Source organism: Leuciscus leuciscus (genome assembly GCF_965113295.1).
Source record: "Leuciscus leuciscus genome assembly, chromosome: 10".
In the NCBI taxonomy this organism is placed as follows: Eukaryota; Metazoa; Chordata; class Actinopteri; order Cypriniformes; family Leuciscidae; genus Leuciscus; species Leuciscus leuciscus.
The window spans coordinates 16,850,806-16,875,359 of record NC_138734.1 but is presented as its reverse complement, the minus strand read 5'-3'; the positions used below and the strand labels follow the sequence as shown (position 1 = coordinate 16,875,359).

At 37.6% G+C, this 24,554-nt stretch overlaps 1 protein-coding gene across 6 annotated transcripts in view; it reads right to left on the bottom strand.

Annotated features, from left to right (window-relative positions):
* def8 (differentially expressed in FDCP 8 homolog) overlaps positions 1–24,186 on the bottom strand; it is a 61,220-nt gene extending 37,034 nt beyond the window's left edge. For 2 of the 6 annotated variants that reach the window (XM_082183027.1, XM_082183028.1), the window contains exons 1-2: positions 24,025–24,186; positions 16,541–16,705 (exon numbers count right to left, since the gene is read on the bottom strand). In XM_082183027.1, coding sequence (XP_082039153.1) covers positions 16,541–16,691 — 151 coding nt within the window. In that variant the 5' untranslated portion in view covers positions 16,692–16,705; positions 24,025–24,186. Of the gene's footprint in view, positions 1–7,826; positions 9,092–16,540; positions 16,706–24,024 lie in introns of those variants that run through there. The other 4 variants (XM_082183029.1, XM_082183030.1, XM_082183032.1 and 1 more) reach the window with 3 other exon arrangements.
* Positions 24,187–24,554: the final 368 nt, after the last annotated feature.

Below are 24,554 nucleotides of genomic sequence, written 5' to 3'. Positions count from 1 at the left end.
ATTTATATAGCGCTTTTAACAATGTAGATTGTTCCAAAGCAGCTTTACAGTGATAATAGGAAATTAAATTAACAGAGATTGTTTTGGATTACATGTGCTTGACCCTCTGCCTGGTATGGATGGACTATGACCTTGGATTATATTTGTTAATAAACTGCGTTTGGATTCTCTCTCTCTGCTGAATCAGATCAGAGAGAGATCAGAGTTGCTAAAAGAAGCTACTCTGAAAAGCTGAAAAACCAGTTTTCAGCCAACGACCCGGCATCAGTCTGGAGAGGCCTGAGGAACATCACCAACTACAAATCACCATCCCCCCGATCTGTGGAGAATCAACAACTGGCTGACACTCTCAATGCATTCTATTGCAGGTTTGAGAAGCCCAGACTCACACCTCACACCCGCTCTGATGTGCACTTCACACATCCACCATCACCTCCTGCAACCCCTCTCCTCCCCCCTTCTGCCATCCAACCTGAGCTTAAGGTCTGTGTGGAGGACGTGAGCCGAGTCTTCAAAAAACAGAAGACTAGGAAAGCTTCAGGCCCAGACGGCATCTCATCTGCTTGTCTAAAAGCCTGCGCTGACCAACTGGCCCCAGTCTTCACGCAGATCTTCAACAGATCATTGGAGCAGTGTGAAGTTCCCTGCTGCTTCAAACGCTCCACTATCATTCCGGTTCCCAAAAAACCTAAAATCACTGGACTTAATGACTACAGACCTGTCGCTCTCACGTCTGTGGTCATGAAGTCGTTTGAAAGACTGGTGTTGGCCTATCTGAAGGACATCACTGGACCCCTTCTGGATCCCTTTCAGTTTGCTTACAGAGCAAACAGGTCTGTGGATGATGCAGTCAACATGGGACTGCACTATATCCTGCAACATCTTGACAGACCTGGGACTTATGCACGGATCTTATTTGTGGACTTCAGTTCGGCCTTCAATACCATCATCCCTGATCTTCTCACAGCCAAACTGACTCAGCTCTCCATGCCATCCTCAATCTGTCAGTGGATCTCCAGCTTCCTGACAGACCGGCAGCAGCGAGTGAGACTGGGGAAGCTCACATCCAGGACCCTCACCATCAGCACTGGCGCCCCCCAAGGGTGCGTTCTCTCCCCACTGCTCTTCTCCCTGTACACTAATGACTGCACTTCTAAAGACCCCTCTGTCAAGCTCCTGAAATTTGCAGACGACACCACCGTCATCGGTCTCATCCAAAATGGTGACGAGTCTGCTTACAGACTGGGGGTTGAACAGCTGGCTGTCTGGTGCAGCTATAACAACCTTGAGCTGAACACGCTCAAAACAGTGGAGATGATTGTGGATTTCAGGAGAAAATCCCCAGCACTCCCCCCTCTCACCATCATGAACAGCACTGTGGAAGCAGTGGAGTCATTCAGGTTCCTGGGCTCTACCATCTCTCAGGACCTGAAGTGGGCAAATCACATTGACTCCATTGTGAAAAAGGCCCAGCAGAGACTGTACTTCCTTCGCCAGCTGAAGAAGTTCAATCTGCCACAGGAGCTGCTGATCCAGTTCTACTCAGCCGTCATTGAGTCTGTTTTAAGCACTTCCATCACTGTCTGGTTTGGTTCAGCTACCAAATCGGACATCAGGAGACTACAACGGACAGTCCGGACAGCAGAGAGGATTATTGGTGCCCCCCTGCCAACCCTCCAGGACCTGTACTCTTCCAGAGTGAGGAAGAGAGCAGGTAAAATCATCACAGACTCCACTCACCCTGGACACCCCCTGTTTGAACTGTTACCGTCAGGACGGCGACACAGATCACTGGCCACAAGAACATCCAGGCACAGGAACAGTTTCTTTCCACAGGCCATTTCCCTTCTGAACACTTAACATGCCCCCCAATGCATATGCCTGCAAGTGCAATACTCCCACTGTCTAGTGCAATATTCTCTTAACTCAGGTGATATTTATATTTATATTATTCATGCTACTCAAAATACTGTAAATATGTTCATAATCTGTAACATGCACGAGACTCCCACTGTCTAGTGTAATATTCTCTAACTCAGGTGATATTTATATTTATATTATTCATACTTCTCAAAATACTGTAAATATGTTCATAATCTGTAAATGTTTATTCAGACTAAACCCAACTGTGACCCCTTTTTTTTACTTTTTATACTATTTTATTTTATTTTATTTTTTTATATATTTTATTCTTAGAATTTGTATTACTATGTTTCTTGTTGTATTTGTATTTGTATATGTGCACTGGAAGCTTCAGTACCAAGAAAAATTCCTTGTGGGTGCAAGCACACTTGGCAATAAAGCTCTTTCTGATTCTGATTCTGATTCTGATTCTGAATGCTGTCTTACCACCACAACCAAATCATTACATTATTATTAAAGCATTTATTAAATAGAAATCTTTTGTAACATTATAAATGTCTTCACTGTCACTTTTGATCAATTTAATGCATCCTTGATGAATAAAAGTATTAACTTCTCTCTCTCTCTCTCTCTCTCTCTCTCTCTCTCTCTCTCTCTCTCTTTTTAAATCTTACCACAAATGGTATCATTTGTTTCCACAAGTGTTAAGCAGCAAAAACTGTTTTCATCATAGATAATAGTAAAACATGTTTGTTGAGCACAAAATCAGCATATTAGAACAATTACAGAAAGATCATGTGACACTGAAGACTAGTGTAATGATGCTGAAAATTCAGCTTTGTCATCACAGGAATAAATTGCATGTTTTTATGTATTAAAATAGAAAATAATTTTAAATTGTAATTTATAATATTACTATTTTCTATTGTATTTTTGGTTAAATAAATGCAGCCTGGTGAGCATAAGAGTCGATTTAAAAACTATTAAAAAATTTAATGTTCGTTCAACTGACAGGTACTGTGTAACATCTGGACCAATTAGACACACACAAATTATTCATTATATTTAATGAATAATCCAGCAAACTCACTCACTCAACAAAGGTCTATGAAACTTCCTCCAAAAACTAACATCCCAAATGAAGCTAACACACTGGCAGAACCCGGTGTCCTCTTACAGGACACATTGAGATTGATCAGAATTTTACGACCCCAAAAGGAATTTGCAGGGAATTGTGACTCTCACTTAATTCTTGCTGAGAAGGAGAAATAAACCCTTTTAATCCTATATATTCTATATATATCCATGTGAGAAATGTATTAACATAATATCTAATTTTCCCATCTCATGATTTTCCTTTTATGTGGTTTGGCCTATGTCTTCATTTTCTCTTCTAAACTCTTTTGGATTAATGTTTCAGACTTTGTTGCATACTATGGTTAACCAAAATCATATGTGTGGCATGTTTAGTCTCTATAATTTTTTATCTCAAAAATTTTTTTGCGACCATTATATATCTTATCAGTTAAACTGCCCACTGTTTCTTCAGAAAAGTGAGTCTGATTCTGAAATCAATAATTTCACACTGACATACTCATAAACAGCTCTTACAAAGATTTAAATGTTCACCAATGCTCAAGAAGGCAACACGATGCATTAAGAGCTGGGGTATAATTTATTTTGGGTTATCAGGGTAAATTGTAATTTGGTTTTCTCTGAAACATGAAAAAGTATATTCTGTAGCTTCTGATGTGCAGCGCTAAATGAAAAAAATAATATTATATATATATATATATATATATATATATATATGTGTGTGTGTGTATATATATATATATTTATTTTATTTTTATTTTTTTTGTGTGTATGAGTCCATCAGTTGTCTGTTGTGTAAAAAGTTAATTTAAAAATACCGCTGATTGTATAGACTTGACAAACAGTTATGATTTTGTCAAAAAAATTATGTCTAATAACAGTTTCTTTTTATTTAAATATAGGACAGTCAAAGAGATGACTTCTTGACTGACCTGACAAACATCACCATGGGCAAAAAAGGAAGGAGGAGTTCTTGGAGACTATGACGATATTGGAGTTGTTGTTGACAGAGTAATGATTCTTGAGGAGATCAAATCTTTTGCACAAGCCTATGTGCTTAATTTGGCATATCCAAAAGAACTAAAATACTACTATGAATTTCTTCAGAAAGACAGAAAAACGATGTAAAGGGGGTCGCACACCGGACGAGAAGCGCAGCGCCATGTCTTTAAAATTCGAACACATTATTCTCTCTGAGTGTACACACACCGGCGGTGCCCAGCAACGGCTCAGGACCTTGTTCAAAATCCTGCCGTGCCACAGAGCGCCATTTACATAGTTTTATATTACATTTACATTTATTTGTCTCAAATCGTCGTTAATGTATATACTGACTTCATTCTGTGCTGCAATATACATTTCGTTTTACATGCATTTACAGAAATCAGCTGCTTGAATGAAAATGGCTGATGTTATCGGATTTTCAGGTGATATTCTCAATTCATTCAGTTAAAGGGCCCCTATTATGCTATTTTAAAGTTTCCTAATGTTGTTGTGGAGCCTCCTACAACATGTTTACATGCATCAGAGCCAAAGGTAAAAAAAACGGTTTAATTTCCTCATAATATACATTTGCACATCATCACATTTTCAATGATTCTCAAACGACTCGTCAAATGAATCAATCATCTCTCCCGCCTTTCCGTGAGCTACTCTGCTCTGATTGGCCAGACAGCTCAGTCTGTTGTGATTGGTCTACCGTGTTGGTAAAACAAATATTTCCTCAAAGTAGTGAGAACGACAGACAATCTGCATTAATAGACACAGTTATAGGTAATAGTGGCCCACAACTGATTAGCAGAAGTATTTCAGTAAGATAGTGATAACGTGAGTTAGCCAGTTAGCAGGAGACCTACACAATATAAAAATCTTTCAAGAGCAAGCGGTTTGTGAATCCTTCATTGGACTCTGAGATTTTGAGAAGCAGTCGTCAGTAAAATAAAGGGAACACAGCAAAAGTTTAGGATTATACTGCTGTGATATAGTGGTAAAGATGAATTTCAACCACTGATTCTTCACATGCTCGTCCTTGGGCAGTGAAAAAAAACAGGCTTTACTGTCACATTGTACAGCACAGCGTCTTCTCGACATAATGCTGTCCAGTATCCACAGGAATCAGCTGTCAGGTTCAAGTTTTCCCTGGTGTCTGCGCGCACAATAAGTGGACAGGCAATATGTTAATGTTTCGTCTTGACATCACAACGAAACGGCTTATGACTCGTTTGAAAAACAATTCATTTCAGTGACTCAGAGTCAACTCTTACTTTTGAAAGACAATAACTTTATATACGGTGCACTTTCAGATTTAAAACTTTGCAGGATGTTTTCATTCACTTAGAGCTATGTTACACACTACATGAAAGGTCATTTTCAAAAATCCATAATAGGGGCCCTTTAACGATTGCTCTGAGGTAAAGTGTTCAGACAGCAGACTTGGCAACGATTGTATTTAATTGTCCAGTACAATCATAACATACTACAGACATTATCTTAATTCCATAATGTCCTTAAACATAACAATATTGCTGGCCATAAACTGAGAAAGTGCGATACCTCGAGTTGTCCTAGACGCGGCGCTGTGCTTCTCGTCCTGTGTGCGACCAACTTAATGCTGTAATTTTGCAGCAGGCATGGATGTTCAGGCTTATCATGAAATTTGTTCAGATGTCACGGCCTGTATCTTGCACTTTTATTTCCTTTCAAGACCTCTATATTTATAGTTCAAAAGTAACATTCAAAAACTACCATTGAAACTAACATTCAAATTGCAATTTGTTGCATGAAATGTAAACACTTTGTTTTTAAGCAGTTTTAGCATACATTTTTTAATGATTCACAAACAAATGTACTTGTAACGGTCACCAGCTGGAGTGCCCTTGAGAGCCACCAGAGGGCACTCCACACCAGACTATTATCACTCCCTCACAAACTACATTTCCCATAACTCACTGCCCGGACTGATCATCACTGATTGCATTCACCTGTGTCTCATTACCCTGTTAGTCTCAGCCTATTTATACCATGTTCATTCATTCACTCACTGCAAAGTTTTGTATGTTGTTGCACTGCATTTCCGAGCGTTTTCCCTGGTTTCATGTCTCTTGGTTTTTGGATTTTTTTTTTTTTTTTTTGCCTGTTCCGTGGATTACTCTTTTGCCTCTGACCCCTGCCTGGTTTGTTTGTTTGTTTGTACAGCCTACTAGTGTTTTGACCTATTGCCTGTATATTGGATTATGTGTCTGGATTGCCCCTTAGGGCGTTTTTCCACTGGGTTCGTTTGCTGCGGTCCGAACCCGAGTGCGCTCGTTCCCGGCGCCCCCCGCAGCGTTGGTCTGGTTTCACACTCAATTAGTTGTATCGAACCCAGGTGCGTTTGCAGTGATCTTACGTCATCGCAAACGCACACGGAAAATGCATGGATAATACAACTCGACTGAGCATAGCTGTAATTTGTCTGTTTTTTGGTGCTATTATGCACAACATAGTGAGAGACATCACCTCTTCAGTGTCCCACAACGTTCCCCTGCCACTCATGGTTGTCGTGTGTGAGGAAACAATGATATCGACAGTGATACGCATGCGCGGGATACTATACTTCCTGAACAAGCGCGCACCCGAGTCCGTGTTGCTTGCACATTAACGCGAACCGCGCCACGGTTCGGGAGCAACCGAGCTCAGACCACCTCCTCCAGGTAGTCTCGGGTTCGGTACTCTAGTGCGCACCCGGGTCCGATGACAGCGTTCACATTAGCGATTTTTCATGCGAACCGTGCCCCGGTCCGCACTAAACTGCCAGTGTGAAAGCGCCCTTAATTAAAGCTGCATTTGGATCTCAACCTTCGTGTCTCGGAGCAGTTCGTAACAGTACTGTTGCCTGTTACAAATTTTTTATTTTTTTATGTGCAATGTTAAGTCAGCACTTTTATATGCAATTTTAGCACTGTTGTATTAGGGATTCACAAACAAATGTATTGTGGGCTAATTCCACTTTTTTTTAATATATTTTTCTTTTATATGAACATGCAATGTTATGAAACTCAGCACTTCTGTTTTTAACATGGAGTTTTAGCACTTGTTTTAAGGAGTCACAAACAAATGTTCTGTAGCCCATTGCCACATAAGGGCAATGTTGATCTGCTGGATATTTATGTGGCCAATTTTACAATGTGAGTTTTAACATTTCTACAGAAAGGGTGTTGTACCCACAAAGAAACTGACTGTTAATTAGACATGTTCGCTATTTTATTTATTTTTTATGGCAGCTATTAAAGATAAGATTAAAACAGTCATTTCTGTGTGTATTAGAAAGACGTTTAACAACCTCTCATACTGTCAATTAAATACTGCTGTATATGTTTAACTAGTAGATTAAGCTGGATAATTTTGAACACTCAAAATAAATAAGAAATAAATTAAGTAGAAGTAACAATTAAATAGGGGTGGAATTATAAAATGTTTTATACTAGTGAAACTAAATAAAATTGATTGAAGTAACAATTAAATAGGGGTGGAATTACAATTTTTTTTTATACTAACGTAACTAAATAATTTATTAAGTTCAACTTAATTGATTTTACCTACATTTAAACAAATGCATTGAGTGCAACCACTTACGATAATTTTTTTTATTAAATTCAACGAATCAATTTTTTCAGTGTATTTCATAGAGCTAATTTGCTACAACTGTAAACAGAAACAAACAAAACTATAATAATAGTAATAATAACACCAGGAGCTTTAAATAATAGAATCTATCATGTTTATAATACACTGTGTCAGTTTGTCAGCACATATTATATATAAAAAAAACATACTGCAGAGTAGAGAAATGTTCCATTATGAATATATAGGGTTCTGTTTTGACTAACCTGCATAGATGTCACAGCACAGCATTTTGCCACATACACCTGTTTAGAGATGTTACTGAGAATTTCAAATATTCCAACTCAAGAGCGAGACTGAGTCTTTGTGTCTTTTTGTAAATTTGCTTATTTGCTGCTTGATCTAGGAAGTGATACAACAGTCACCACTTCTGCCTTCTGGTTCCAATTCACTGTTCCCTGTCACAGTTTCACATCCCTTTAAAATTGATTGTCTCAAAGGCATTATGTTTAAAGGAACCGTATGTAAGATTGTGGCCAAAACTGGTACTGCAATCACTTTCAAATGACTGTAGAGCAGTGTATCCCCTTCCCCTCCCCCCTGACTCGAGGTTGCCAGATAGGCTGGCATTTTTTATCCGACACGTTTGTAGCTGCAGCTGTGGTAACTAGAGCAGAGCTGGCAACCCGGATGCCGAAACACTACTGACTTCGTGATTGGTAGATAGGTGGAGGGTGGAGCATCAGGCCAAAACACAACATGACAACATCAACATCAGTTGAGGGCTGCAACTTCACTTTTAAATGACAATATCCTGGCCGGACTACTGTTGTCAGTGATATAAGTATTTGAAATGAACATGATTTCTTAATGTCTAGTGACATATCAGGGCCATTTTATGATTAATTAAAATACATTTCTTACATACAGCTCCTTTAAGTGACCTGGCAAACATCCATTTTGTCATTCTTTTACATTTTCTGAATAAAATATGATAACCATATTTACAGTGCCTTGCAAAAATATTCATATCCCTTTATTTATTTTTTCACATTTTGTTATGTTGCAGACTAAACTGCTTTAAAGTGTCATAAAACCCTCCTGTTTTAGCCTGGTCATTCACGCCTCAGCTTTGAAAAAGACTAAAAAAATAAATAAAGCTGTGGAAAAGTGGGAGTGTAGAGGGTGAGAAGAGGGGAGAAAACTACCAATAAAAGACCTGCAACACACTCATTATTCAGACAAATGAATATTAAAATATAAGCCGAGAAAGAAAAATAAAGGGGGGAATACAGGGGAATAAAGAATAAAGTTACTTTTACTTTTTTGTAGGGTTGCAAAATTCTGGGAATTTTCAAGGCTGGAAACTTTCCATGGGAATATATGGGAATTAATTTGAATAAACTGGGAATTTGCTAAATTGCAGGTTAGCCTATAACAGGGAACTTAAATGTAGTGGACAAGAAATCTTGCAGCATAATCTTGGTAAAAACAACCAGATTTAATGCAATTTCAGTTGAATAGTTCTACCCTGCACATTCTTCAATCCCATGCACACAGCACACTACTTACTGTAATGCTATTGAGGCCACACTACCTGCATGCACTGTGCATTCCTCCATAACATGAATAACATGCACATTCATGCAAAAACAGCAATATTGTGAAATATTACAATTTAAAATATTGGTTTTCTATTTTAATATACTTTAAAATATAATTTATTTCTGTAATGCAAAACTGAATTTTCATCAGTCATTACTACAGTCGTCAGTGTCGCATGATCCTTCAGATATCCTTCTAATATGTGGATTTATTATCAATGTTGGAAACAGTTGTGCTGCTTAATATTTTAACCTGTGATACTTTTTTCAGGATTCTTTGATGGGTCACACTTTAGATTAGGGTCCAATTCTCACTATTTATTAACTATTAGCTATGACTTTTGCCTCAGTAAACTCATAATTACTGCTTATTAATAGTTAGTAAGGCAGTTGTTAAGTTTAGGTATTGGGTAGGAATTGGGAAGTATTAAGGGATGTAGAACATAGTCATCCAGAATGAGGCATTAATATGTGCTTTTTAAGTACTAATAAACAGCTAATATCCTAGTAATATACATGCTAATAACCAACTAGTTAATAGTGAGAATTGGACACTAAACTAAAGTGTTACCCTTTGATGAACAAAAAGTTAATAATTAACAGAATTTATTTAGAATAAAAAATCTTTTGTAACAATTTACACTATCATTCAATAGTTTTTTTAGTTTTTTTTAAGAAATTAATACTTTTATTCAGCAAGGATGTGTTAGTGATAAAAAGTGATAGTAATGACTTATATTGTTTTTTTTAAATATTGACAAGAATTAGTTAGTTTTCACTGTTATGCTGATGACACTCAGCTCTATATTTCTTCACGCCCTGACGAAACTTACCAATTCACAAAACGAACGGAATGCATAGGTGATATAAAAAACTGGATGTATGTACTACTTAATTCTGAAAAAACAGAGATTCTAATTATTGGACAAAAAACGTCCTAACGTAATAACCTAGAATACTTTCTAACACTTGATGGCTGCTCTGTCAAGTCTTCGTCGTCAGTTAGGAACCTGGGTGTGCTCTTTGATACCAATCTTTCATTTGAAAGTCACGTGTCTAGTATCTGTAAAACCGCATTTTTCCATCTAAAACACGTCATATGCTCTCATTGACGAATGCGGAACAATTAGTTCATGCGTTCATGACCTCAAGGCTAGATTATTGTAATGCTTTTATGGGTGGTTGCCCTGCACCCTTAATAAACAAATTGCAGCTGGTCCAAAATGCAGCAGCTCGAGTTCTTACCAGAACCAGGAACTATGACCATATTAGCCCAGTTCTGTCAACACTGCATTGGCTCCCTATTAAACATCATATAAATTTAAAAATATTGCTGATTACTTACAAAGCACTAAATGGTTTAGCTCTGCAGTACTTGAGCGAGCTCTTGACGCATTATAGTCCTTCACGTCTATTGCGATCTCAAAATTCCGTCCAGTTGACAATACCTAGAATATCAAAATCGACTGCTGGCGGTAGATCCTTTTCCTATTTAGCACCAAAACTTTAGAACAGTCTTCCTAACATTGTCCGGGAAGCAGACACACTCTGTCAGTTCAAATCTAGACTAAAAACACATCTCTTTGACCTAGCATACACATAACACATTATTGACTTCTATAATTCAATATTAGGCTGCATAGTTTAGGTCAGCCGGAACCGGGAACACTTCCCATAATGGTAAATGGTAAATGGACTGCATTTATATAGCGCTTTCACAGACCCAATGGCCACCAAAGCGCTTTACAATATTGCCTCACATTCACCCATTCACTCACTCATTCATACACCGACGGCGGTGTCAGCCATGCAAGGCGATCCAGCTCGTCGGGAGCAGCTGGGGTTAGGTGTCTTGCTCAAGGACACCTCGACACTTGGTCAGGTGGAACCGGGGATTGAACCACCAACCTTCCGGTTTGTAGACAATCTACATGAACCCCTGAGCCACTGCCGCCCCATAAATCCTGATGTTCTCGTTACATCATAAGAAGAATGGCGTCTACGCTAATATTAGTCTCTCTGTTTATCCGAGGTTTACCGCAGTCCGCCGGATCCAGGCCGTATCCAGATCCGATGAAGGACCTGTGCCTGGACATGATGACAACGTAGTCCTGAAGTCTCAACCAGTCTCTCCCTGTTTACTGAAGTCAGCTGGATCCCGGCCATATCCAGATCAGATGGTGGACCTGCACCTGGACCCATCCATGATGCATCCCTGAAGTGCCAGCCTCATCAGCCCTGTGAAGGCCTCATCGACACAACCAATCTGACTTCTGACCTGTAATGCTGCCTGGATCATAATCATACACTGTTCGCTCGTTGGCCAGAGGAGAACTGGCCCCCCGACTGAGCCTGGGTTCTCCCAAGGTTTTTTTCTCCATTCTGTCACCTGATGGAGTTTTGGTTCCTTGCCACTGTTGCCTTGGCTTTTGGCTTGCTTGGGGACATTTAATATTCAACAATATTATTGATCTGCCTTACTTAGGGTGGACGATGATGCAATTTTCTTCTAGAAACAAACTTTGTTGTATTATTTTCATGTTATTAATGTGAAGTTGCTTTTATACAATCTGTATTGTAAAAAGCACTATATAAATAAAGGTGACTTGACTTGACTTACTTGACTTGTTTTTGATAGTATTATATTGATTGATTTTGAATAAATTATGTTCATTTGAACTTTTTATTCATCAGTAAATCCTGAAAAAAAGTACCACAGGTTCCAAAAAATTAAGCACAATAAGCAGCACAATGTTTTCAACATTGATAATAACTGAGTATCGAATCAGCATTAGAATGATTTCTGAAGGATCACGTGAATCTGAAATAAATAACACATGCACAACAATTTCTGCTATAAAAATACATTTTACATTTTTAATAAATTAGAAGTAATTAATTGGAAAATCTATCAATATACACAAAACAATTACTAACATGTCCGCTTATGACAAAACAAAATGTTTGTATATGAGACAGTTTATTTCCCCAAATTTCCAATTAATTCCCATAAATTCTCATACATTTCCGTTAATTCCTGTTATGTTTCCAACTTGTAATATATCCAAAATTCCCCAGATTAAGTTCCCATGGAAATTTACCGGAAATTTTCCGCCCCTCTGCAACCCTACTTTTTTGCCCATTATTCTTTGAATTTTTGGTCTACATTATTGTCTTCTGTATATCAGAATAATCCATCTTGTCATCGCATTCATGATCAAACGTACCGCTGTATCAGTGTCGTTATTTGCACATATATATTTAATTTAAAGACATGATGAAATATGTGCACATACATAGTGCTGGTTCATGTTTGGAGCAGGAGAGTATGTGAAATATGTCACTTGAAACACGCTTGCTCTGGTCCAGATATGAACTGTGATCTGCATTGCCAGTATTGTTAAACTCATCAAGACTTTCTGTGCATATGCCGCTCTCACGTGCGCACACAAATTAAATATTCTAAGAGTCATATTTTCCATGTGTTGGTAGTCAAACTCCTGAACTGACCTCTAATGCAAACACCACTTTTGTGTTACTGTATTGAGGAAACATACACTTACTTTGCGTGTCCAAATGCAAAGCTGAACCGGCAGAGGTGAACGAACAGTGCCGAACCAGTCTTGTCACATTTGAATTTTCTGCAGTAATGCGATCTCATGTGTAAAACAGCGCAGTGATTGGATTAAATGAGCCTATTCTCATGAATAATATGTAGAAACTAATGATGTAGACATGTACTCTCCAGCCACAGCAGCCAATCACCATACCGAATGAATGCATATACCTCACTTGTTGTGACGTTTCAACTTTGCTTTTTAAACCGGAAGAATGAAATAGCTCAGAAAAACTGAGAAAATAAAAACCACTTTTCTTTTAATAATAAATATTATGAGTGTTATTGTCATTTTCATTGACATGAACTGTACATATCTGTTAACATCTCAAAAAAATTGTTTTAGGGTTTCATGACCCTTTAAATGCCTTTTTTTCCACATCAATCTTCACTCCATACACCAGGCATCCTCATATCCTCGCTATATCCTCTAATATTTGTATCTAGGGCCAAATGTTCTAGGGCCATTCATGCCCTTAAGTTTCCACTCCGTGCAGGTTGCTTCACTCCCCGCTGAAGACATTAGTGAAATGACATGACGTGTAGCCAAGTATGGTGTAACTGGCCCTATGCAGTGAAGACTCTTCTCGGATGGGTGGTAAATGTATGTTATGTTATGGAGCCTATCCTGATAGTTTTGGTAAGCCTCACGTTTAAGTGAACATAATTTCTATAGCTAAAATTGAGGATTTGCTAGTGCAGCAATACAATGAGGACTTTGTGGAAAAGAGCTATAGAGATAAATGTGAAATGTCCCTTGAGGACAAACAATTCATGAAGATTGTTTCTGACTCTGCTAAGTTAAGAGATGGACACTTCTATCTGAGCTTACCCTATAGAAATGATCATAATTCCTCATGGAGAAACTATTTAAAAAATGGCCATTAGGGGGTGTCAAGGGCTAAACAAAAAAGGCTACCTTGGTTCTAAATGCTTTTGATTACTTTATGCCATCACCAAATTTGATCCAGATGCACACATGCTCACATGTAGGGTAACTTTACCAATATATATATATATATATATATATATATATATATAGTTTTTTAACAGCAGTTTCTCAGCATAAGAATGTCCAAATGTAATGAATTTTTCCCCCCAAAAAATTTAAAATGATTTCTATCAAACGATACATTTTGACTCTCCTTGTTATAGTTTTAAAGATATATCTCTACTTTTTTGTATGTCACTCAGAAGAAACAACTCTAAAAATGCCTTCAGGGCTTAATGGGTTAAAAAGCAAAGTTGAAACAACATCATTAAAAGAGAGCTATATGCATTGATTCGGAGTGGGGATTGGCTGCTGTGGCTGGAGAGTACACTTTTACGTCACCAGTTTTTCCGTATTATTATCACTGCACTGTATTAGACATGAGATCGCATTACAGCAGAGAATTCAAATGTGACAAGACTGGTTCGGCACTGTTCGTTCACCTCTGCCTTTTCAGCTTTGCATTCAGACACGCGTGTCATTAGTGTATTCCTCAGTACAGTAACACAAAAGTGTTGTTTACATTTCCCCTATTAAGAGGTCAGTTCTGAAGTTTGACTACCAACACGGAAAACATAAATGGCATCTGATGCTGCATTAACGGCGCATATTCTCTCAGACGACAAGAGATGAATCTACTTCAACATATGCTGATAGCGGTACATAACTGTCTTATGCTGATAGCGGAATATAACTGTCTTAATTTATTTTCTTAATATTTCTCTTGTGGCCGATACGTAGTGAAAAAATATTCTGTTAAACAAGTTGTTTTTGAAAGTGGGTGTTTGAAAGCTCTTCTTTCCTTCTCTCTTATTTCCATTGATGATTGATTATTGCAGTGATTGTACATATTAAAGACTGTTAATCATTTTAATTATAGGCCTATAATTCATTGTATAATAGACCAAAATGTTTTAAAACATTTTCTATGAGGAGTAAGCTAATCTTGGTGGTGCAGTGTGGGCTGTCAGAGTACCGGCAACAAGTGAGAAGTGCTGGTATGCAAGAAAAAGTGGAACAGATTAAAAAATGAAAGTGCTAGTACTGTATACCGGCCCACATTAAGCATTGCTTGGTAGCAAATAAACACTCTTATTTAAAAATAAAAATACATGAAATTACCACTATAACCAGTAGATGGCGACAGAGGAGTACTTAGTGCGTTATTATCCATTTCCACTCCCTAATATATTTTTTTTTTCACACGTTTTGCTTTTGAATTTATATTTAGACATTACGAAATCACTATTATAAAATATCAAATCATCAAGAAATACATTTTTGTCCAAGTTTGACACTTTTGGTACTGAAGTATGAAGTAGGAAAAGTCACAAAATGTTTGAAGTACTTTAGAAACCAGCATTTATTCATTTTTAAGAGATGGGGTTTGGGGCTGGGTCCGTGGGACTGTTTCTGGGGGACGAGTCTGAGGGAAGAACAGGAGACAATGGTAAGGAGAATGCAGAAGACAAAAGGTAGGAAAAATAAAAATAAAAAGTGAATCCCCAGAAATTCCCACTGAGTCCCACGGACCCAGCCCCAAACCCCATCTCTGCAATAATAATTAATAAAGGCTGGTTTCTAAAGTACTTCTTCCTGCCTCTATGTATTAATGCTCATGGGTAGCCTAAATGAGTTCCATTCAGACCTTAACATTAAGTATTTTACTGTTATGTGTCAACAAGATTCAACAAGACATTTTCACCTGGCTATACCCAATGTTTAGATCTGTTGTGGTATTTATGCAAATTAGCATATACGTAATTAGATTATGCATTACGTTTGTCCATGTTAACAAACCATTTAAAAAAAAACTTGTAATAATTTTTTTGTTTGTCTTGATGCAAGTAATCAACACAGTAATTTTCATGGTGATATCTAAAGGTTAAAATTGTTACCCTATTCACGTAAGAAAAAGAATGAATAGGCGTATGAATAGGCTATATTTGGGTCTTTTTCGAAACTTTCCCCTAATGGGATTCTTCTGGGCTTTTTTTTTCCTTACTCAGGACATATTGAGGATACAAAATCAGTTGAGTTTGCTTCTGTTGCAATTTGTTCAAGGTTGACCCCCATTTTGGCTTAAAATGACTGGACTACTGCTCGTGCGCGAGGTTAAAGTGCACAAGCAGACCATCTGCGGGACAAGCCGGATTACACCATATCTTTATGTACACAATATTAATATTTTACATTGTAATCCTTTTATTTTTTATGTTTGGCATGTTTGTGTGCTGCTGCGCATGTGTGTAATAAGCAGAGTTACTAACATGCTACTTTACTACACACATTACTAACATGCTCTTTAAATAACAAAAAAAATACTGCACCATTGACTTTAGACCAGGTTTCAGTTGGTCAATGGCGCAGTCTATTTCAGTTGCCTCCAAATAGCAACGCGCCAACAATGCACCTGAACACCAGCGTTTTCAGACCAGCACGCCCATGGGCGCACAGATGGGGGCAAATGCATTTGCTATTTAAACAACGTGGCGCAGGACATGAAAAAGACAACTGCGTCGGGCTGAAACTAGCAAAAACCACTTGCATCGCACTTGGCGCTGCATTGCGCCGGGTGTATGATAGGGAAATTGTTTGTCATTTTTATCCTGTTGTTTGCCATATTTATTTACCTAGTCAGTGTTATTGTGTTTTGCTGTGGTAGGCTACAAGAGAGTACATTTTGTGACTCACATGATCTCATTCACAACACAAGAAATGTCCCTCTCTGTAAAAACTGTATAATATACAGTGTATATTGACTTGTACCTTCAGAAGAGGAGGAGTGCATATTCAATGTAAAAGTTGACACACCATGTTTAGGAAGATTCTTCCCCTCAGTGCTGCTGTCGTTCTCTCCCCTGTCAAATGGGTTGACAAGACCCTGACGAAAGCGAGCAAGTCTTTCATTATATTCCATGACACTGGTTACATCTGTAGAAGACAGACACATAATCAATGTCACATAATACACCTAAAGGGATAGCTCACACAAAAATGAAAATTCTGTAGTTATTTCATGTCACATCTTACTCTCTTTTTAGATTCTAGTAAAGAACAAACTTTCTGCTCTTTGAGAAATACGTATATGTAGGCTTGGGCTTATGACAGCGAGGATGTGCGCTAAAATCAAGAGAGAAGGTGCACTAAAATTGATTTTTTTAAACTCTGATATCATGTGTATAAATAGTGCAATCTCTATATGGGATAGGTGATTGATGACATCTATCTATCTATCTATAAATTACAGAAACGTCTGTCTGTTATTCGCATATCTTTAGAACCATTAGTCAAATTTGACAGGTGTCTTGCTACGGGTACGAGTAGGTGCAGTGCCAAGTTTGGCGTTGTTTGGATTAGAAATGCAAAAGATATCGGTAAATATATCGGTAAAAGAAGCACACATTGGCTTTTGCCGCTCTAGCCTCTGGCCACTCCCCCTCTCACACTGACACTGAGTGAACACAGCCCAGGACCAGAGACAGAGAGGGTCGAAGAAAGGGTCTCGGAGTTCACTGTGTAGCCTGCTCCCTGAATCGTTGCGCTTATTCATTTGTGGATGTTAACTTAATCTGTAAGTCAGCTACACTGTTTATTTCTGAATATTATATTTTATTCTGGTGCGCTTAACATTATCGATACTGTGTAATAGTAGTCTATGCTATTCACCAACTAAACATATCCTATTCAATGCGTTCAGTCTCTTTCACGGCCATCATTTGTTGTAGCCTATTCACAAACCGTTTGCTCAAGCGTAGCGTTTTCTCGGAGTTCACTGTGTAGCCTGCTCTCTGAATCGTGTAGTTACATTTTTCATATTTATTGTATGTCATTATGTCAGTATCAGTATTTGCTTTCTACCATGCACAAATAAAAATGTCACTGAACTTTTGCTGTGTAATTGTAATGAGCCCTCAAACACACCAAACCAACAATTACTAAAAACACACACAAAAACTGATTTTGCACGGGCACTGCACTAGTTTTAATAAATTGAAGAAAAGTTTTACTGAAGATAGTTTGCAGTTTGATCAGCAGAAGTCAGCTTCAAGACTCACACAGGAGTTCATAGGTTACAGTTACAAAGATCACAGCAGTTATACCCTACACCAAGGTCTAAGCTAGAATGCAGTTTCTGATTGGCTAAGAAATAGATAAACATAGTAATTTTCCACACATATACAGATAGACGGAAGCATATCTCCATCGATTAGGCAGCTGACACTCGGACCCTGAAGTTAGGCACGTCGTAACCTTCCTGGTCGCAGATTCGGGTTGCTGGGTGCCAGCATGTCCTGAACAACAACCAATCTCCAATAATGCCAGTGGTTCCTTAACCTGTAACCAAGAAGACTAACCCACACACCGACACACGGCTTTTCCAAGGTTGGATTTGACCAGGCTCTAACTATAAAAAAGCGAATCCTCTCAAAACATCAAGATAATGCGTTCTTTCTCTAAAGAAGAGCTACACTTTAGTCTAACTGGAAAGTATGGCTTTAACAAAGAAATTGTCCCTTAAACTATTGGCTTCAATGACCCCTATATGTTTGAACGCCTTGAAGACCTCTCTCAAACACAAAACAAATCCCTATTTTATTTCTGGAAGCCGGGCTATATAAGCAAGCACTGTTACTGCATTCAGATATCAAATACAGACATTAAAGAATAAATGAAAAGAAAATTTCAGTAATCACACTGGTAACTTCTATAACAAAGTAAAATCTCATAAGCTTAGAGAAGTCATTCAACTCTTGATATTTAGAAGGAAAAATATTGATTAATACCTTGATTATAATCACTCATTACATATACACTGAAGCAGCAGTGGATTCCAATCCACCCCCTTCAACATCAATGTAAAAAAATAAATAAATAAAAACAGCAAAAAAAAAAAAAAACGATTTAAATACCAACAACTCTTTGCTCTACTTGGTGATATATAGTTATATCAACCTGAAGGCTTAACATCCAGGTAAACAAAAACACCTGAAACTATGGGTGGACGATTAGGCCTAGTTATTTTTATTATTTTTATTGAACTTTGATATTAAAATAAGAACAAAGAGGCAAATTACAAACAATAGGGCAAATACAACAAACAAACAAATAAAAGAAAGATACAAATACAATAAAGAGTGTTTTAAGCTTTTCAGGTAGGCCTACATTAGATCTATTTAACAGCAACATTCATGTAAGAAACTATACAGAAACTGAATAATCAAATATAAAAATAAAACACTGCATAGTCTTCACATTAAATAAATATACATTGATTCATGTTAAAGCTACACAAGTTATTCAGGTTTTTGTTTGAAAGACAGCAGCAGGTATACAGTATCAGGCTGCTGTCACTTTAAGACCTAATGCACGGATCCTATTGACACACATCCAAATTCTTTCCTAACTGTTTACGTTCACTTAAGACATAACCGACTGTGTTACATGCATACTTCGCCAAGACAGGCATTTTGACATAACTGTCTGTGTGTGTATTTGACCGTTGAAGTGCAATAAGCTGTGAAAGAGAACTGAATTCAGGATCGCTCGCTGTCCGAAAGGCGGCTTTCTGTATACTTCAGATGTGTGTCAGACAGCGCGATTACCGCAATGTGTTGTCTTCCGCAGCTTATTGTGCTTAAAGGGGTGGTTGATTATGATTTAACTTTTCTAACTTTAGTTAGTGTGTAATATTGCTGTTTGAGCATATACAACATCTGCAAAGTTACAATGCTCAAAGTTCAAAGCAAAGGGAGATATTTTCTTTTAAAGAAAATTATTTTTAAGGACTACAACAAACGACTGGTAGGACTACACGACATTCCTCCCGGGTTAGTGACATCACCAACCCTAAAATTTACATAAACCCCATCCACGGAACAGGATTTATAGATTATCAAGACAGAATATGCTAATCAATGACTAGAAGATAACTACACATAAGCTACATAAATTCATCAACTAACCAATCAGAAAGGTTGTCTACATGTTGTCACTTCTTCTTGACTCCGGGTATGAACATAAAAGGCTAAAAGTGTTTGAAATGTTCAGTGCATGTCTGTGTGAGTGCAAGCTGTTGTAGCTCTGCCCTCTGTGCCTGAAGCAGTAGCTAATTTGCATTTAACCCTTCAACAGACACAAAAACGGTGCGTTTTTGCTCACCATCATAAAGTGAAAATTTTAACATGCTATATAAAAATATCTGTGGGGTTTTTTGAGCTAAAATTTCACATACACACTCTGGGGACATCAAAGACTTATTTTACATCTTGTGAAAAGGGCATTATACCACCCCTTTAATAACTATTTTTAACACCAGTAATGCCGAGTTCACACTGCACGATTTTCAAAGTAGTCGGGTCACTGTTCTTTTCACACTACACGACTATCTGGGGTAACATTCAGTTTCTGGTGTGTTCACACTGCACGATGGATTGGCGACAGGGGGTTTCACACTGCATGACTTTACAAAAGAAAGAATCGCTGACAACTTCTGTCTGGTCCGCAAACTACGTTTCACAACCAAACACACACGAGAAGTGATAAGGAAATAACGCAAGATTACGCGTGCGTAAGACCGGAGTTCTCGCGCGAGACTGGAATTGTTATTAAAAATGATAGCCTGCAAGAAGATTGCGATCCAAATTGTCTGTGCGCTGATTTGCAGCGAAAAGGAGAAAAAGAAAAACAGATTATGCAGGAGGAAATGGTTGGGTAGACGAGGGGTTCAACTTTTGACGTTCGTTCAACTTTTAAATGCATTATTATATTCAAATTGCAAACACATGAGGACAGTCTCCATGAAAGACCCACTGGCAGATGAACGTGCTGCTACATTTATCTCCGAAACGGTAGGAAATTAAATTAGATTTAATAGAGGATTTTAACTGTGACACAATGATTGACAGGGCAGTTTACGTGACAGGATGCACGCGACAGATCCGTCCGATAAAGATGACGAAGTAATATGTCCCAAAGCTTGCCTACTTTTTTGCTACACATTCAAAAGTAAATACCTTTTCTTCACAAAAAGAGTACATACTTTTATGGCGTAGTGTAACTTAGGCGAATTGGGACGCAGCATATGGCTTTACACGATGATGATCGCTCTGATTGGTTTTAGGTCTATCCAACTGCGCCCAGAGGCATTTGAGCGACGTCCGTTGGTGACGCCCCTTTGGAAATGAGTTATTAAAGGTGCTCTAAGTGATGCGACGCGTTTTTTAGGCCCAAACATTTTTTGTCACATACAGCAAACATCTCCTCACTATCCGCTAGCTGCCTGTCCCCCGAACACACTGTAAAAAAACGCGGTCTCTCTAGACACCACAGGCTCCACAAACGGCAACAAAAACAAACTGGGCTCACCCGCACCACGAAACATAACAAACAGTGCTCCAGCCAATGACCGACAAGAAGTATTGGAGGGTGGGGTTTGGGGGGTTAGTGCGCGTGCACATGAAGGGGGTGTGTGGAGGAGAGAGAAGCATGAAGAGGGAAGTTTGAATTATGGTCGACACACGACCAAAGAGACGACGTTCCGATGAACAAATTGCAAAGAAGAGGGACAAGGATAAGGAACGCGTGAAGTCCCGAATTTACATCAGAAAAACCTTCGAAAGGTGGCGAGAACTCCGCCGGCAGAAGGGCTTCCAATCCGACATTCAGTTGCTCTGTTTTTGCAGAACCGGTAAATCCATTTTTCTTTCTAAACTGACGTTCATGTTCGCCAAACCAACACAAGGATGTAATTAGCTAGAACTATGCAGTCAGCGTTAACTTTCGTGAATACAACATGTATGTTTCTAGCAGCGATCAATCTCTATTGTAAATGATCAAGCAAATTCACAGTAGGGCGATAATTTGTGTGAATGACTGTTTTCACCCACGGTTTGTTATGAATTTGAATGTCCATTTATAGGCTATTGACAACTTTGACTAAATTTGTTTACGCCGCCGCCGTTGTTTATGCTCACTGGGAAACGCGAAACGTCTATTATTGCGTCCTTATATGGGAGCTATAGTTATAACCTCAGGTGGCGAAACGATTAAGATAATGTTTCTATTTTTCTGCATTCTGTTCTGCAATATATAATTATGGGATCTCTTAATGCTTTTAGAACCTTTGTTTTTTTTAAAATAATTTTATTTGTGTATTTTTTAAATGAACATTTTAATAACAGTATTTTCATTGAATAAAAATTTATTATTTTATCTATCAAAATAAACCGAAAATAGTACAAACTTTGCTAAAAGTGATTGTTTTGAACAGGTATTAACTTGAAACATTAACAATGTAAAAACATTAATTTATTTGTATCAATACTTAGTGCCTTTTGCCACATGCTGGTGAGCCTTTTACCTCATGTGTGGGGTAAAGGGCCCACCTTGCCACCTCATTCATTTATACGATTTTTAAACAAACAAACCACTTTTATGATTTATTTTTACACAAAATCTGTTGCTCCATCAATGTTTAATAAAACATTTTTTTTCTGCATTCATACACTATGGGAGGAGTGAAAAGCAAATTTTTCTTAAGGTGTCCCATTGTCCCCTATAATTTGTCTTTGTTAAACTTAAAATGTATGGAAAACCCATCTTTGTAGGGAAATTAAATGACTGGTACTTTGGGTGTCTTGTTAATCATATGTGTCAGGACCATAACCAGTACATGGTGAGATGCAAGTAGCTAATATTTAATTTTTGACAGCTGTAATGATAGAAATGTAAAAAAGTCAAGAAACGATATGCGTTTTCAACCTATGGAAAATTAAATATTTCCTATTCCCCCTGTGGTGAAAATCAAGCTTTTAATGTTGTTTATATGTCTATGTGGTGTTTTTAATATGCTTTAAAGACAAACCAAGTACAAATTCATACGTCAACACCATTGCTGAGTATTTTCTCCTTAAAACTGGAGTGAACCAAAGACAGTCTCAAAAACGCGGTTTGAAATCACTGGTGTTTCTGACGTCACAAACTACATTGTAACCAATCACGACAATGTGTGATTGTCAACAAGTGGATCTCTGAGCTGGTGCGAGTGAGTGGAGACAGGGCTAATTTGCATATTCATACAACCGCGTAAATGAGGCACATTGTGAGTGAGTATGAGTGTAACATGAATCTTAAAATTCAAGCTATTTTAAGCATGAAAAAAAAAAAAATTCACGATCAAAGATTACTTTTAAGGGATAAAATCTAAATAAACTTTAAGACATATGTGTTTTATGTATAGAGTGTATTAGAAAGAGTGAATGTGTGTATATTTTAAAATAAAATATTCTTTAAAAGTTAGTGAAATAGTTTGAATTCATGTTTGGGTGGAGTATCCATAGAAATTGCATGTGATATGAACTTTACGAATAGCCTAGATCATATATAAACTTATTACGAATTACAAATATCTCTAAAACTGAACAGGCAACCACACTACGCTTGCTTCAAACCTGTAGCAAAATTACACCAACATATACATTTTCAGGACTTTCGGTTAGCATGCATATCCCATAACATGTGAGCACAGTAAAAACGGAACAATACTGTATTTGAACTATCAACCAGGCTGAAACAGCTAAAAATCAACAAATTCATTCTTCCAAATATTCTTGAGACTGGTCCAAACAAAACAATTTATGAATATTATGCCTATATTGAAAACAAGTTAATGCCTCACTTTGTTTGCTTTATGTTTAGCAATTTTTTTTTTACTTTTCATTTTAAAATATGTATTTTAAAATATTGACTAAGATTTGTACATTCACATGTATCCAAGGTACAAGGAAAATATGTAACGTTAAGACATATAAGATTATTAAATAAGGAAAGTAGTTCACTCCCATTATACATGATGACTTTTAGCTCTCAGTTTACTGTGATGTTCATGAATGTTCAAGTTTTATGCAATGACAGCAGGATGCGATCTGAATGACAGCTGGCGACATTCTCTAAATCAACAAAATAAATTATATATTTCTCCTGAAACTCTAATATCATGCAGTCAATTAATATCAGCATGAGCTGCATCATCATCATTTACCAGACACAACTGAAAATAACACTGACAGTGTTCAGCTTGACATCAATACAAAATAGTCAAATTGATGAAGAATAAATGTTTGTGTAATACACAGTTTATGTAAATGAAACACAATATTCAATACACAGACAGACAAAAACAAGAAATTTAGCCAGCGTGCTAACCGCTTAGCATCACATCTTAATAAAATGTGTGATATTGTTTATCTTACGCTTTACACAGCTTCAGCAGCGCATCTTCATCATCTTCATCATCATCACAAATAACAGGCTGATAAATAATCAATGGCAGCTGTCATTTTTTCCTTCGATATATTCTCTAGTAGCTTGTGTGTTGTTGTGATGCTTGCTTGTTCAATCCGAATAATGTGATTGTAGCGACCTCTACATGATGGGAGAAACCATAGGGGAGAAACGAAGCTTTTCAAAGCTTTGAATTGCCGCAAAATGATTCACTTTCGAAGTGTTCGAACACCACACGCTGGTGACGCCTGCCTGGTCAAAACAGTGCAACCAAAACAATCATGCCAAACATGCAAGAAAACAGCTTTTGGCTACAACACCCAGGGAACGTGCAGAGTTCCTCAGGGGCAGGGCTCAAACAAAAAAAAAAAACAAAAAAAAAAAGGGGGCATATATACACACAATATAAAAGTACCAGTCAAAAGTTTGGACACATTATTGCATTTATTATTTTTGAAAAAATGATCTTATGCTCATCAAGCCTGCATTTATTTGATCA